This window comes from Pteronotus mesoamericanus, unplaced genomic scaffold (assembly GCF_021234165.1).
Source record: "Pteronotus mesoamericanus isolate MK-2021 breed Mesoamerican mustached bat unplaced genomic scaffold, CSHL_Meso_final scaffold_21, whole genome shotgun sequence".
NCBI lineage: Eukaryota > Metazoa > Chordata > Mammalia > Chiroptera > Mormoopidae > Pteronotus > Pteronotus mesoamericanus.
Genome location: NW_026555310.1, coordinates 17,538,543 through 17,555,193, shown reverse-complemented (window position 1 = coordinate 17,555,193; position 16,651 = coordinate 17,538,543). Strand labels below are relative to the sequence as shown.

Below are 16,651 nucleotides of genomic sequence, written 5' to 3'. Positions count from 1 at the left end.
CCAGCCATGTCGGCGGAGGAGATGGTGCAGATCCGCCTGGAGGACCGCTGCTATCCAGTGAGCAAGAGGAAGCTCATCGAGCAGAGCGACTACTTCCGCGCCCTCTATCGCTCCGGCATGCGCGAGGCCCTGAGCCAGGAGGCCGGCGGCCCCGAGGTGCAGCAGCTGCGCGGCCTCAGCGCCCCGGGCCTGCGCCTGGTGCTAGACTTCATCAACGCCGGCGGGGCCCGCGAGGGCTGGCTCCTAGGCCCGCGGGGAGAGAAGGGTGGGGGGGCGGCCGAGGAGGAGGAGATGGACGAGGTGAGCCTGCTGTCCGAGCTGGTGGAAGCGGCCTCCTTCCTGCAGGTCACTTCCCTGCTGCAGCTGCTGCTGTCCCAGGTGCGGCTCACCAACTGCTTGGAGCTGTACCGCCTGGCGCAGGTGTACGGGCTGCCCGACCTGCAGGAGGCCTGCCTGCGCTTCATGGTCGTCCACTTTCACGAGGTGTTGTGCAAGCCCCAGTTCCACCTCCTGGTGGGGTCTCCTGCTCAAGCCCCAGGGGATGTCAGCCTGAAGCAGAGGCTGAGGGAGGCCCGGATGACTGGAACTCCTGTCCTCGTGGCCCTGGGAGATTTCTTGGGGGGACCCTTGGCCCCTCACCCCTACCAGGGGGAGCCCCCGTCCATGCTCAGGTATGAGGAGATGACTGAACGTTGGTTTCCGCTGGCCAACAACCTTCCTCCTGACCTGGTGAATGTCAGGGGTTACGGGTCTGCCATCCTGGACAACTACCTCTTCATAGTGGGCGGGTACAGGATCACTAGCCAGGAGATCTCCGCTGCGCATTCCTACAACCCCAGCACCAACGAGTGGCTCCAGGTGGCCTCCATGAACCAGAAGAGGTAAGCACCCAGCAGAGCTCTGCTGCTTTCTCATTCGTTCACTTGATTATTAATTAATTCCCCTCACATTTAGTGAGCAGTCCCAGGAGGTTGTGCTGAGGTGGGAATGACACCTTTAGGACTGTGGTTGGCCTTGACCCTGGCAAAGTTCCCAAGGAACTAAGAACTTTGAAGGAAGAAGACGCCCCAGAGAGTCAACTAGCTGAGTAGTTTCCCTGCAGGTATTGTGTCTTTAGGCAAACTACTTTTTTTTTTTTTTGCCTTCATCCCATTGGGGAGGAGGGGACACATATTTTGGTTTCCTAGGATACTTAAAACAGTTCTTTAGTATGGCTTTTATTTTTACTTTTTTTATTTTTATTTTTTAGGCTCTGATCCTCATAATGATGACACATTGGGCAGTAACCTGTAGTACTGACTTTGGGGGACTTTTTGTTGTTAATGACTTTGAAGCCTTCCACACTGAGGCACCAGTCTATTATCAGGAGATAATCATTAGGATTATATTAGTATTACCTGTATAGGATTGCCTTTCTTATTTTTTATCTCTTTTTTGCATCTTCTCCGCAGACAGTCATACTATTGACCCAAAGCTTGCGTCTGGAAGTGGTTACCTACACTACTAGAATATTACGATCCACCTCAACCGTCTCCCTTCCCATCCTTCAAAACCCTCCCAATATGAACTTGGGTGACTTGAGGAAAGGAAGAGAAGACGAGGAGATGGGGTGGGGTGGGGTGTGGTGAGAAAGGAGTCAGGAAAGGGACAGGAAAACGAACACAACAGATAAAGGAAGAGGTGGTAGGAGATAAAGATGGTGGGGACAAAGATGGCCCCATAGCCATTCAGAAGTGGGGAGAAGAATCAACGTAACCCAAGAAAGGTCAAGAATACCCTTTCTTCTAGTCCACCTGTCTCCATCTTCATCCCCACCGTGCTCCCTGCCCTGAAGTATGGAGCAAGGAGTCGGGGACTTACCGCCTGTCAAAGAAAGTCTTAACAGGAATGAGAAAGTACACATATTTACTTCACCTGAAGGGCTCCCCAGGCCAGTGGGGAGCACTAGCTTTATTTCTACTGTAATAGAAAATTTATTTTGGTACATGTTCCTTTTTTTTCCTGATGATTAAAAATATTCTCGAAAACTGGGAAAATGGAAAAGAATAAAGGAGTTTAAAAGCTATCACTCCTACTCCTTCCTAGGGGTAACAACCATCTGCATGTTAGCGTGTTGTCTTTCAACCCCATTTTAGTGCGTTACACCAATGAGATGATATCATGTTTAACATTTGATATCAGAAGTGTTTTTAAACAAATTCTAGCCCTGGCTGGTGTGGCTCAGTGGATTGAGTGCCAGCCTGCAAACCAAAGGGTTCCTGGTTCGATTCCCGGTCAGGGCACATGCCTGGGTTGTGGGCCAGGTCCCCAGTAGGGGGCATGGGAGAGGCAACCACACACTGATGCTTCTCTCTCTCTCTCTTTCTCCCTTCCCCTCTCTCTAAAAGTAAATAAATAAAACCTTCAAAAGAAACCCGAACAAATTCTAGGAGCTTTATTAAAGCAACAAAGAAACAATCAGTGGCTGTGAGTGGTACTTAGGTTCATCCTCGTAGGAGGCCCAGGAGGTTGTCTGCTGCCTCTACTCACGTGTCTCCAGCTTTATCAGCTGGTGCTCAGCATACCTCCGTGAGCTCCACACCCCCACACAGTGCCTCTCTTTTCTTTCTTGATCAGTAAGAAGCTAGGTCTTTTTCTTTTTCTAGGAATACCCCTTTGTCCCCTTTGGGAAAAAAGAGTAGAGCCTGAATACATGTTTAGAAAAATTGCAGATGACATGGAAAACTATAGAGTAAAAAATTTCTGTGTCTAGGCATACTTTTACATTACAAATACATATTAATATTTATAAATAAATGTATATTCACATTAAAAAGTAGACAACAGGAAAATGAATATATGTATGATTGATGTACATGTGAGGTGTATATGTAACTTATACATGTATATTTTTACTGAAGTTATGCTGAGTATTATAGCACTTGATATTTCCACTTACCATGACTGCATCTGAGAGTTCTTTTCTGTATCAACAAACGTAGATCTACCTCACTCTTGTTAATGACTATATAGTATTCCAGCCCATGGATATACCATAAAGTAATTAGCCCTTCCCTTATATGTGAACATTTAGAGTACTTCCATTTTCCATTATAAACAGTGCTATATTGAACATCTTCATATATGTGTGTATACCTTACTAGGCATATGTGAGTTCTGTATAGCAAGTTCCGGGAATCCCTGGATAGGTGGCTGGTGTGAATCTCTCCAAATGAGAGTTGGTTCTTTTCATGTAATTATCGGTCATTTTTATACTTTTGTAAGTGGCCTTTGCCAATTTTTAAAAAATTGGCTTATCTTTTTCATATTTATTTTATAAGTTACGCTTATGGATATCAGTCTCTTCTCTTTTAGGTAATGCTGCACATGTTTTCCCTGCCTTTATTTTACTATAAGGTTCCAAATGCCTAAGGTGACCAAGGACAGTGAGTGGGCATAATGATGAACCAGAGAGCTACTGCCCCACCACAAGAGGGCTCCACCTTTCAGCCACTGCTGGTTATTGACAAATGGAAGTAAGAAATGGTGTTGCCAGACAATTATATATCCTGATTTTTTAAATGTTGGCAGCTTACTCCACTTAAAAACAAACAAACAATAAACAAAAACAATAAAACTTTGCAGCCCAACAACGTGTAGGCCAGCACTGGCCTTGTGAACTTCCAGTTTTGGAATTCAGGTTTACAATGTATTGTTATATGAAGATATTTACAATTTTTAAAAAAGATTTTATTTATTTTTAGAGAGAGAGGAAGGGAGAACGAGAGGGAGAGAAACATTAGTGTGTGGGGTTGCTTCGCGTGCGCCCCCTACCCAGGACCTGGCCCACAACCCAGGCATGTGCCCTGACTGGGAATCGAACCAGTGACCCTTTGGTTTGCACGTTGGCACTCAAACCATTGAGCCACACCAGCCAGGGCTAAAACTTTTTTGTAGACAAATTTGTTAAGTGTTCTATGAGCTTTTTATCTTGCACAGGAAAGAACTGTACAAGCTAGGTATATATAAATACTCATCTATCTCATGATCTAATTTATAATTTTGTGTTTTTACATTTAGATCTGAATCTTTTGGAGATTTATTTTCATTTAAGGTATAGCATGAGGTTGTATAACATATATTCTAAATATCCCAAGAGTCTCAATCCTTTTTGCTCTGATTTGCAAAACCAGTTATTACATGCTAATTTTCCTGTTTTCAAATTGGCAGATTGGCCATTCCTGCATTGATAACACAGTTTTAAATTACGGTAGCTTGGTAATCTATGGGGTGGGCAAAAATAGGTTTAGAGCTATGACAGTCTTTAGAGTTAATAAGACTAATGTAATAATTATAACCTGTATGTCTTTCTCCCATATGAATAACTATAAACTGTGTTTTATTTATTGTCTGGTAGAACAAAGACCTCTTTGTTCTGTTTTGTTCATTTTAATTCTCTTGGCTATTTTTTGCACATCTTCTTCAGATAGGATTTAAAATCAGCTTGTCAAGTTCTTTGGGGATTTTGATTACGATTGTGTAATATTGATAGAATAATTTAGAGAAAGTTTCACAGTTTATAATACTTTACAGCTTGAAAAATGGTTTGTGTTTCTAGGTCTTTTTGTCCTTTGGGAAAGGCTTTTCTTTTTAAAAATATTTGTAGTCTCTGTATATTTATTGTTAGGATCAGTCTTAGATATTTTCTAGTTGTTCAGTTTTTCCTACACAGATACGTTTTCCATTATATTTTCTAATTGGATACCATATTAGAGTTTGTACCCTTATCTCCCTCATCCTTTGGCTCAGATCTGACACACTCTCAAGCAGGAGTCCCTTACTGAACCCTCAGTTGGGTTCAAACTCTGCTCCCCTAGCAGACTTCCACTTGTAATTGAAATGTTATCTTAATGTTTGTCTCTCTCCCTTCCAGTTCGGATTTATTTATGGAAGAGGGTATTTTTTTTTTTAATCCTCACTTGAGAACATGTTTATTGATTTTAGAGTTGGGGGAGAGAGAGGGAGACAATGATGTAAGAGAGAAATACTGATCAGTTGCCTCCCATTCACGCCCCAACTGGGGACTGAGCTCGCAACTTGGATATGTGCTCTGATTGGCAATTGAACCCACAGCCTTTTGGTGTATGGGATGATGCTACAACCAACTGAGCCACCGGGCCAGGGCGGGTCCAATTACTTATTCAGTGTTTATGTATTCCTACTGTAAAGATGGTGTCCAAAAAATAATAGCTGCTTGCATTACATGGTTTATTGACTTATGACATATGTTTTTACTTTATTGTAATAAGAGCCAATGTATAATTTTATATTATTTTAAAATATAACATTATAGTGAACATTTCAATCTTATAACAGTCATTATAGATATTTAGAATAGCTGAAAAATAATGTGTAACATTAAATTGAAAATTTAGTCTGTGCCAACTACTGTTCCTACTACTTTGCGTGTACTATCTCACTTATTCTACACAGGGGCCATCTTAGGCAGGTTCTCATTTTACAGAAGCAGAAACTGAGGCACAGAAAGTTAAATAGATTGCTTAAGGTGTGTACTAAATTAGTAACCAGAATGTAAATATCTATTGAATATGTGTTACTATTTAGATTACTTACAAGTTATAGCTTATAAACTGGCAATGACCATCTTCATGCAAATGTTTAAATTTTCCTTTTATAAGTTGTTTTCTTCCAAAATATGAAGCACAGATATTTTATGGTACTGCGCTGCTCTCAAAATTTTATCACGTGCGCCTCAGTTTCACCACCGCCTTTATGTCCAGCATTTTTCTTGTCACCATTGGATAAACAAAAAAGATGACATGGTTCCTGCTGGAATTTGTAATTGAGTTTATGTGATGAGACAAGTGAAAATGAAACCTAGTTGTTTCTGGCCAGTGCATCCAACACAGGTTCCGGAAGCACTGGGGGAAACTTAGAAGCCTGAGTAAAAATGGCAGATTTTACACACCGTTTCACGTCCATTTTGATTCACTGCCTTTGGGATGTATATGTACTGTTTTTACTTTGACAAAGGGGTCACATGCAGAGCAGCTTGCTCTCCCTGGGCACGGAACAGTGTGATGACCCCAGAATCTTAATTAACGAGGACAGGCAAGAACCCTAGGATTAGGGGATGTCGTAAAGCCTGGTGCACCCTGGGGAATGTGGTGCTGTGTGACCAGCAGTGTATAAAAGAGAAACGGTTAGTGCTGTGCCCACACACTTGAAAATGGCAACGGGAGCCCATCAGTCTTTGAGAGGCTGCTTTCACGTCCAGGTAGGCAGCACTGCCCAGTGGTCTGAACGTGGATTTGATCTCAGGAGTTGTTGGGACAGAACTCTTCACATGTAAAGGCTTGTGTGTCCACAGAATTCCTTGCTTCCCCTCCTTACTTTACTTGGTGATAACTTGCAGAAACTGGCCATTGTGGCCACCGTCAGTTCATTAATTTCTCTGTATCTGATGTTGCCTCTTGTCCCTCCCATTGCCCTGTACTTCTGCTCTAATTGGAGTTGGCTGTGTGCTCCTTTTCTGCCTGTGAATATGGCAAGGCTGGGAGAGGGACAGAACAAACAGCAATTTCCTGGCAGGAGTGGCGTTAGAGTTGTCAGACTTGGCTGTCCCCTGTTCTCTGAGCCACAGCTTAGTATTTTAGAGCATTTCTAGAGACATGGAACCATCAAGAGATTGTGTCCTCTATGGTTAATGTTGCAGCTCTGTTCACTCCCCTGCCCTCAGTATAATTTTGGTCAACAGTTTAAATTGCTTTGTGCACTGGAGTTTCTCAGAGATGGAAACAAACTATCTTGTTTCCTAACTTCTCCCCTCATCCTGGTTTTTGGGGGAGGTTAAGATGTAGGAAGGTGGCAGAAAATAGGCAGCTGGAGGGGAAAGAGGAGACAGAAGGACCTGGGTGACCCCCAGGCTGAGTGGTTGAGAAAGGACTTGAGAAGGGATCGAGCCATTTCTAATTTTCACTGTAACGGTAACAAGCTTTCTATGAAGGAATTCCTAGCAATGGTTTACATCTCTTGAGCTCTTCCTCTGGGCAGTGTATTGTGGTCAGCACTTTAGTTGTCACTTCCTCTTTCATGCTCAAAGCACCTCTGTGAGGTAGGTATTATTATTGGTCCTATTTTCCCAAAGGGGAGCTGAGGCTCAGCAAGTTGAACGAACTCACATACAGTCACAGGGCCAACGCTCTGTGCCGCTCAGACTTCTGTGCCACGCCTTCTGCCTGCTCTTATAACCAGCTATCCTCAGCCATTGATATTCTGTTTGTCATGGTTTATGTTACCTAGCTTTTAAGGATTTAAAGAGATTTTTATTTATTCTAAGTGAAGTGGAAATGAAATCATCTAATTTTTCTCACTATTTACTATAAGTCAAGTATGTAGCTACAACAAACTATCTGGTTTTAAAAATTCTTTTTACCTCCTGAATATATTATGTCAGGGGTCAGTATTAAGAAAAACACTGCAGAGATCATAATTTTAAAAACAACTGATAGCTTGATTCATACCTTTACCATTCAAGAAATGAAGAGTGGAAGAATTATTTTCAAAAAGTTGGAAATGGGACGGTGAATGGCAAGAACTTACAGATGAGAGGGCACTTTGTACAGAATCTCAGAGGACACTACAACCAGTAACGGTTGCAGCCGACAAATGAGAAACTGACTCTCTTGAAGCTGAGACATGGAGGCTTGTGACATGCAGAAAAGCATTCCTCCCATGTGACCTGTTTCCGCAAGTGCTACCCTCTTTAACTCTTACTACCTGCACATAAGGGTTACAAAGGGTTAAGTCTTTTTAGCCTTTCCTATGTGTGACCGGAGGCCCTCACAGGCGGGCAAACTGAGGCTCAGAAAAACTGAGAAGCAGGGGCTTATCCAAGGTCACATAGCTGTTGAGCAGCGGAGCTGAGGTTTCCCTGTACAAACCTGGGCTCACAATCCGTAGCAGTATGCCTCCTCATTAAGTGGTCTGTTTTTGGGTGGCAATTTCATCTTAAAACAAATTCAGTCTTGAAAAATGTTTCCCTGGTCTTCAAGTGAATTCGAGCATGTTGGGGTCTGCAGAGATGGCACTTACTTTTAACTGCCTATTCATTCAGCCTCAAAAAAGAAGCCCCTTGCATCTTTGCTCAGGACAAATGATTATGCTGGATGAATCCTAAAAACTGTTTTGATCTGACAGAATTTACTATCTGTGTACCTATGGGGAGCAAAAACAAATTGTGGGCTGGTGAAATTTAGTGCTTATTTACAAGCTTTATTTCCTTTGGTTCCCCAAATTTACGCACATGGAGAGGGCATCATGGTCAGATTTTAAGGACCATTGGCAGCAGGAAACGTAAGCAACATGAACCAGGGACCCCCCAGTAACTGCCACCTCGGTGAGGTCTGTTGGCATGAAAAATTGAACGTCTGGCTGGGTTTAATGGACAATATGGGCTTCTTGATGAAGAGTACTCTATTCACCCTCTGATTTGAAAAACAAAACTAAACTAAAGCTTATTTAAGTATAAACATTACAAGCACCTTTAAAAACCTGAGTCACAATGCATTAGTGTTTGTTCACCGCCTCTTAGGAGATCAGGCATGGACTGCGGTGCGCTGCTGCTGCTGCTCAGCCCGTCCTCTTACGCACCTTTTCATGCGGAGCCACTATCCCCATTCTTTCTTCAGATATTGTTACTTTTGAAGAAATCATTGTGTTGGCTTTAGGTGGCCTCTAAATTCATCTGGTCTGGCCCCTTTTATTTCAGATACTAGAAAATGGAGGCATTGGAATATTAATATCTTACCTCTGTGCAGGACTTTGTGATAAACTGTTCGCTCTAATTGTCCGGACCACCCTGTGCGGGGTCCAGCCCCCTGCTAGAGAGGAGGAAGGGGAAGAGGTGGATGGGTCAGGGAGCTGGTTATCTGCAGAGCTGGGATCACACCTGGGTGTCCTGCTTCGGGCGCAGGACTTTCTGTTGCTTCATACTGAAGCTCTTACTGTTGTATACGGATACTGTTGGACATATGACAGTAAACTGACCCAGCGCTTACAAGTGCTTATGCTTCCAACTGTTTATGCTTCCAAGGAGCTCATTAATCCCCATGTGCTACAATGAAACTAATTTTGTCTTACATATCAATTCAAAAGACATGAGGCCTTTAGTGTCTGAAGCCTGTGAGCAGCGTTTAATTCTGTTACTGAGTATGGGGCTTGAAACTAGTGTATTTCTCTTTTTTCTTAAATTAATATTCCAGTAGGCGAACACTTATTGATATAAATATTTGTTGAGTTAACATGTAAATACCCCAGGAATGCCTGATCAAAATATGTTTAACCAAACATATTTTGTCTTGACAAATATATGCTTGTCCCCCCACCTCGCTGGCTATAAAACACCATATAAGATGCCCTCCTATGGAGGAAGGAGAAACAGTGATCTCTTTGAGTAAGCGCTTGTAATGGGGTCTTGGAACCACCAATAATTAATTAATTTGTTAATTGTTTTTAAAGATTATATTTATTTATTTTTAGAGATGGGGAGGGTGGGAGAAAAAGAGGAACAGAAACATTGATGTGAGAGAGAAACATCAATTGCTTGCCTCTTGCACACATGTGCCCCTTGTGTGGACTGAACTCACAATCCAGGTGTGTGCCCTGACTGGGATTCCAACTGGTGACCTTTCACTTTGTGGATGGTCCCCAACTAACTGAGCCACACAGCCAGGGCTGAACTGCCTTTTAGCACCACACTTTGCATGTGCCTGTCTGTGTTAGCCATGCTGGGGTGTACCTAGGATGGAGCTTACCCATGTGGTAGGAAGAATGAGATAAACATTTGGAGTAGAGAGAGGCAGGGAATGACGTGGGTACCTTTCTCCCTTACCACTTGGTCTTGCTCCTGAAAATAAGGTATTGAGTTTAGTGTATACAGAGTGTCCTCGGTTCTGTTGTAAGGCTGAGAAAGATCGGCCCTTGTTAAAGTGAATTGCTGATCTTCAGTTGCTAAAGTTTAGAGCCTGCAATATTCTTGTGGACTTTTGGGGACAGGAGTGAAATTTGAGATGTCGCTTGGTCACTCCTCTGTCCCCAGGCAGAAGGGCAGCCCACTTGGAGAGTGAGTTTTCTTCAGTGGGCCCGCAGGTTCCACACTCTGTATCATCTTACTGTTTAATGATCAAAAAGGACTGACTTTGTGGGCCCTTGTGTTCTGTCTTACAGATCTAACTTCAAACTTGTGGCTGTTAATTCAAAACTCTATGCCATTGGTGGGCAGGCCGTTTCTAATGTTGAGTGTTACAACCCTGAGCAGGATGCGTGGAACTTTGTGGCACCCTTACCGAACCCTCTGGCCGAGTTCTCTGCCTGTGAGTGTAAGGGGAAAATTTATGTCATTGGAGGATATACGACCAGAGGTAAGTGGCGGGCCAAGTGCATGGCCCTCTGATATGTCAGCTTCAGCAGCCTGGGGAAGGGTGGAGGGTGCCAGAGAAAACGCGCCAGTGTACCCAAGGGTGGTTTGGTACATTACGTACTGGGCATGTACACATCTGAAAGGAAGCCAGCCCTGTGTGACAAGGGGGGCTTGGGCAGGAGGAGCCTTTGATGCCTTTGTGTGAGCATGAGAACTGAATGGGGTAGGGGGAGCTGTGAAGAAAACAATGGGTTTTCTTTCTGCCCTGGAAAGCCAGCCTTGTAGCCTGTCATCTTATGACTTGGCTGGTAGTTCCCATCCTTTCCCCAAACGCACCCTGGATCTTCCCTGTCCACCGCTGCGGACTTGACTGCCTGACCCCCTCGCAGTCTGTTTTCATTCTCTCCCTTCTTGGGCACACACACATGAGCTGTTGAACAAGCTCAGGTCTAAGCCCTTGTTCGCGTACCACGGGAGGAGCAAGAAGGTGATGTTAGAAGATTCTTTTCCGACCGGTGGTGGGAGGTAGTTGTGCGGTTTATTTAACAGTACATAGGTGTTTTTCACATTTTTGGTGGGCATTTTATAGTTCATAATTTGGAGATAAACGTTTCTCCAGCAGGTTTTATTGTGCTGTTCTTAGTAGGAAGCCTCTCGCTTGTTACTGGCAGAAAACAGCTTGCGGTGGTGAGACAGGCGACGGTGGACCGCCAGGGAGAGGTGCCTGTGGTTTTATCTTTCTCCCCCACGGAAAGCAGTCATTTCCAAGTTATCTCCTGGCCAAGGGAATGTATTTCTTCATTGGATCTATCTGACTGCATAATGTCTGGAACTTACAGAAAAGGAATAACTGGACTCTTAGGACTTTTAGCCATGTTGAAGCAGTGGAGGTACCACTGTCTTTGCCAGAATGAAATAACCTGTCCTCTGCTGTGTGGCACGACGTGGGCGGGACAGCTCCCCAGCCCCGGCTGATGACAGGCATGGGGGCCTGATGCTGACGGCCCCAGGAAGCAGTACACGACCGTGTGTAACTTTGTACAGGACAGAAATCCATGTGCTAAAAACATAAGCGTAGGTGACAAAAGTTGTTTTCACCATAACCAAATGTGTCTTGTTTTGAGGATTTATGTTAGAGGAAAAAGTCCAATGTAAGGACTTCTTCCTTACAACTATGAACTATGAACATCTGATTTACTTGTGTGTGTATGTGTGTGTGTGGGTGGCAGCAAAAGATTCTGATTAATTCTTCTCACAGCAAATCTTTAGACAGTTGATCTGGGGGGAAGGATGGTGCGTGCTGTTTTAGCTTCCTGTGGCTGATTTAACCGATGGCCACGGACTCGGTAGCCTACATAGTTCTGGAGAGCAGAAGTCCTAAATCAAGGGGTCGGCAGGGTCTCACTTCCCCAGAGCTCTCTCGGGGAGACTCCTTCCTTGCCTCTTCCAGCTCTGGTGGCTCTAGGTGGCTCCAGCTCCTGGCTACGTAATGCTGATCTCTGGATTTGTCTTACGTGTCTTCTCCTCTATGTGTCTGTGCCTTTTCTCCTTCCATCTAAGAACATACTTCTCATTGGGTTAAGAGCCCACCTGGGTAACCCAGGATGATCTGAAAAGACGCTTTCTCCAAATAAGACCACATTTGAAGGTTCTGGAGGTTGGGAGGTGGACGTACCTTTTTGAGGGCCCTCATTCAACTTACTACCTGTGGTGTGTGTGCCTCCACATTTACGGAGAGGCTGTGACGAGGAGGTTGTGCCTGGGCAGCAGCGGGCTTTGCTTCTTCGCCAAGTCTCCGCCACTCATGGGGCTCTTCCCCCATCCCTCCCTAGTGACTCTCCACTGAAGGTGGTTACCAGCTGTTCCTTTACAAATAATTGGGGAAAAGAAATGAGACCTGGCACTCAATTCTTTTATCTTCAACATTGGTGTTCAGGCTACACTGGTCAACTTTACATGCTTAACTAAACCGTAGCCTCCAGAGAATCCCCGTGCGCACATGTATCCCTGCGTGTCTGTGTGTCTTTTCTCCTAGGGATGTGAATACAGTTCCTTGCTTGTGAAGGTTGCTAAGAATTGCGATTCCCCCCCAGGCTTTGTAACACAGAGTGAGCCCCGTGGGCTGCCTGCGCGCACGCCCCTCTCGGCCCCTCTTCTGGGCAGGGGCCGCAGCCTGGCCGCCGCCCTGCGCCCCGCAGCGCTCTGCTGGTAGACGTGCTGGTTTTTCCATGACCCTGGCCGAGTACGTGTTCTTCAGATTTGACCTGGAAAACCCTTGCTTGTGTGTTTTCTAGTTTCCAAAGCCACTACTAACGTACCTTTTTGACTTGGGCCACCCACTGTGAATCCTGTCCCAGTTTCCCCAAGCCAAATACTCTGGACGGGGTGGCGAGGTGATGGGGATGGATGGGTGTTTGTGGAGGCGTTGAAAACGAGTTTTCTAAGATGAGAGGGCAGGACGGTTGCTTGTGCTCTGAAGTCCTTCTTCTCCTCCGCTTAGGCCCCTCCCGGTCCGTCCTAATAGTTCTTTGTACACACAACAAATCGTAATGGTCATGAAAACTAATTCAGGACTTAAAATTGGGCTCTTAGCCTGCTGACTTCTTAAGCGAGACTTTTAAAATTCAGTAAGTTATAGTCCATGCTTTTTATGGTAGCTCTTTGATTATTATAATTCTTTGGCAGGCACTGAAGAAGTTTTAAAAAATTCAATGGAAAGTAATAGTAACCACTACAGGGAAGAAGGGTAATTTGCTAAACTTCAGAATCAGCTTTAAGTGTAAAAGCGAAATGATCATTCCTCCAACTCAAACCACCTCATCATGGTCTGAGCCCTTGTTGAGTGAGGAGAGAAAACATTTACAGAAGACCTGGGAAGACCTTCAGACCTGGAACTGAGAAATACATTGAAGCTTCCCTGGAATCAGTCCTTTATTCATGCGATGGGAAGCCAGGTTACTAAGCAGCCCTTTTTCATAGATTAGCAACCGAACTCCTTTGGGTTGTCTTCTAGAATGAGCTTTATCACAACAGCTATAAGAAAAAGAAATACAGGGAGGTAGCAGCATGGGTGGAAGGCAGGAGGACAGTTCCCTAAAGCTACAGCAGTTCTGAAATTTCTGCAGGCTGGGGGCATGTGCATACATGGCGTTGGCCTCTTTTCCGTTCCCTCTGTGCCCCCTCGGAGGCACTTGTCTTGGTACGAGACACAGTGGCGGAGCTCTTTGGTCATTGCTCTCTGTGGGGCTGTCCTTCTGTCTCTGGGGAAACGCTGCTCCCAGCTTCTGCAGCCATCAGAATGCCGTGCACTTCAGCTGTGTGTACGGTCGGTTCCCAAGGTGCACTGTCTCTTATACTGATAGATTTTGTTGTTTCTTTTTAAAAAACAACACAACAACAAACAGTTCATTCTTTCTGATAACTCAGCATTTTCCCCCCTGTGAAGCTAAAATATTGTATTTATTCTTCCTCAAGGAGAAAAGGAAAAAAGAAAAATGAAACTAGGTATTTTAAATTTCACAAGAATTTTTTAAAAGGAGAGTAGGCACTGTTTTCCCTTAAAACAGTTTATCATTCAAAATAACGTCAAAGCAAGCAGTCTTTCATGGGCTATCTGATTTTACCCACACAGTAACTATCTCCCGTGAGATGGGCCGGGGAGAGGGAAGGGCCTTTGTTAGTGTGCCTCTGGCGTTCCAGTTGGGAATAGAATTGCCAAGGGAGTCTGTGACTTGCAGGCCAGAGGTGAGACTTGCATTTCTCTGGCACTTCTTGCATTTCTCGTGACTTGCAACTTTTGTGTCCTTTTCTTCTGACAGCCCCTGAAAATCCTGCTTGGCTCACTTGTCTTGTTTAGTAAAGTCCGTTGTCAAGAATAGATGCTCTTGGGGCTCGGCCTGTCGTCTGCACCAAGTAGTCAGTAGTCTGGAGGTATTGATGAGGATTCTGAGGTTCTGGTTCATGTTCCGTTGATCGGCCTGGTGGTTCTAAAAGGTGTAAGGGTGCTGGGGCGGGGGCGGGGGCATGCCCAGACCGCAGATGCTCGTCTCCCTGGCCTTGCTAATTAGGAGAGCCCGCCAGGGAGAGGACGTGCAGGAATGCGAAGTGAGTGGAGGCAATTCTAAATGGATCTCCTCCCAGCCATTTCTAAAAACTGTTCTCCCAAGCTCTGCTTTTCTGAAATAGCTTTGCCTCTGTGTAGCAGGTTATTCAAGGGGAGGTAGACGGTTATTTTCAGCCCAGGGAGTCCGTGATGTCGCTCAGGACTGTGTCATCCTTTGGCTTCTTTTCTTGTTTCAGACCGGAACATGAACATCTTGCAGTACTGTCCCTCTTCCGACATCTGGACGCTCTTCGAGACGTGTGACGTGCACATTCGCAAGCAGCAGATGGTGTCTGTGGAGGAGACCATCTACATCGTGGGCGGGTGTCTCCATGAACTGGGGCCGAACCGGAGGGGCAGCCAGAGCGAGGACATGCTCACCGTGCAGTCCTACAACACTGTCACGCGGCAGTGGCTCTACCTCAAGGAGAACACATCCAAATCGGGTCTCAACTTGACGTGCGCGCTCCATAATGACGGCATCTACATCATGAGCAGAGACGTCACCCTGTCGACCAGCTTGGAACATCGAGTTTTCCTCAAGTACAACATCTTTTCAGATAGTTGGGAAGCATTCAGGCGTTTCCCAGCCTTTGGACATAACTTGCTGGTTTCCTCTCTTTATCTGCCCAATAAAACAGAAACGTGACTGCATTGACTTAGTATTTAAAAGGAACTTGGTTCAAGACAAAAAACAAAACAAAACGCAAATAAGAACGTGTGTCCCATTTCAAGGGGGACTGATTTCTAAAGGGAAAATATGGGTTAAAGTAAGTCACGTGTATATCAGCTGTAAATAAGCTTACTTGAACTAATTACTTGAAAAGATGTAGAGAAAAGAGACCAACTTTATTATTTTTTAAATTATTGGTTTTTAAATTATGGGAACAAGTCCATGATCATATTTTCATCCAGATATAATACCCTTAGGCCAGTGACTAAAACCAATCATCAGAAAGAATAGTCATTGTGTCTGCTTAGTAAAGGGCCAAATTCAATGGCTGGCATGGATGGTAAAGATGATTTTAAAACTGTTTTCTTCAGGTCACTTGAAATATTAAGTGAAAGTTTTTTTTGTTATTAATTTACTTGACAAACATTTATGGTTAACACTGTTATTTTCCCCACCTCTCGCCCAAGTATACCCACATATCCTTCCAGTGTGTTTAAAATAGGGTCCTGTGTTCAGATATTTCATTTGCACACTACCTCTGAGGAAACATACAGTGATGGAACCCTACAGTGGAACCGTGCGAGGATCCAGTCCTCCCCAAAACGTGCATGAAAACATTCCCAGCTATTTTTCCAGGCTTCTTCTTTTTTTTTTTTAATCTTTACAATTATGAATGCTGAGTAAACAGGCAGATATAACCACTCATTTCATTTACGTGGCAGATTGTGGATTTATGTGGTCATATAAGTTGCATTGCCAGGCATTCTGTATTATTTAAAAGAGGATATAGTGTTTAAATTTAGGAGAGATACATATATAGAGTCTTAAATTGAAATTCAGAAGGGAAGGGAAGAAAATACCAAATAACAAAAACAGTTGCCTTTAAGAGTTACTTTTACTGAATGTATTTGACTTAGTTCTTTTAAGATTTGAAAAAATAACTTTGTCTTTAGATCATGCATCTTTCTAATTTAATTTTAGCCCTGTAATGCATGCTTTGCTTTTGTGGGGTGAGGTGAGCATAGCTGTGCGCGTCGGTGCTGGAGAGAGGGGAAGGCTCGTGCAGAAGCGGAGTGGCGCCTGGTGATTTTTCTGAAGTGAGGTGAGGAGCTCTACTCGCCTTGGTTGTTAAATCAGATGCCTCCCAGTTCAAGCACTTGTTTGGCTTCAGTAAGTCAGTTAACAGTAGATAAAAGCTTCTGCCAGTGACAGATCAGCATTTCTTTAAAAACATACCCACATACTTAAAGGAATTTCATTTCGATTGAAAAAAACCTTCTGAAATTCTCAGATCTTTTGTAATGGAATGAGTTAAACCATGCGCTGGACTCTATCCTTCTGTTCTAACGTTCCCGTCACAGTGTGCCTCGCTGTAAGCACATTCCACAGACAACCAGAGACTGTCATGACAAATTCACACGTTCACCAGACACTTGGCGAGCGCCTCTGTGTGCAT

General features: G+C 44.3%; 1 protein-coding gene across 1 annotated transcript; it reads left to right on the top strand.

The window, feature by feature from the left end:
• On the top strand, nucleotides 1-15,356 carry KLHL42 (kelch like family member 42). Its single transcript, XM_054591296.1, has 3 exons — nucleotides 1-881; nucleotides 10,228-10,421; nucleotides 14,720-15,356. Exons 1-3 carry the CDS (start codon nucleotides 7-9, stop codon nucleotides 15,169-15,171), a joined length of 1,521 nt encoding a protein of 506 aa, XP_054447271.1. The 5' UTR covers nucleotides 1-6; the 3' UTR covers nucleotides 15,172-15,356.
• The last annotated feature ends 1,295 nt before the right edge of the window (nucleotides 15,357-16,651 follow it).

What these genes read in the sequence shown, in the direction of transcription:
- KLHL42 (XM_054591296.1), top strand. Translation starts at nt 7, where the DNA reads ATGTCGGCGGAGGAGATGGTGCAGATCCGCCTGGAGGACCGCTGCTAT. An exon ending in GCCTCCATGAACCAGAAGAG is followed by an intron (nt 882 to 10,227) that starts GTAAGCACCCAG and finishes TCTGTCTTACAG; the next exon opens with ATCTAACTTCAAACTTGTGG. An exon ending in TGGAGGATATACGACCAGAG is followed by an intron (nt 10,422 to 14,719) that starts GTAAGTGGCGGG and finishes TTCTTGTTTCAG; the next exon opens with ACCGGAACATGAACATCTTG.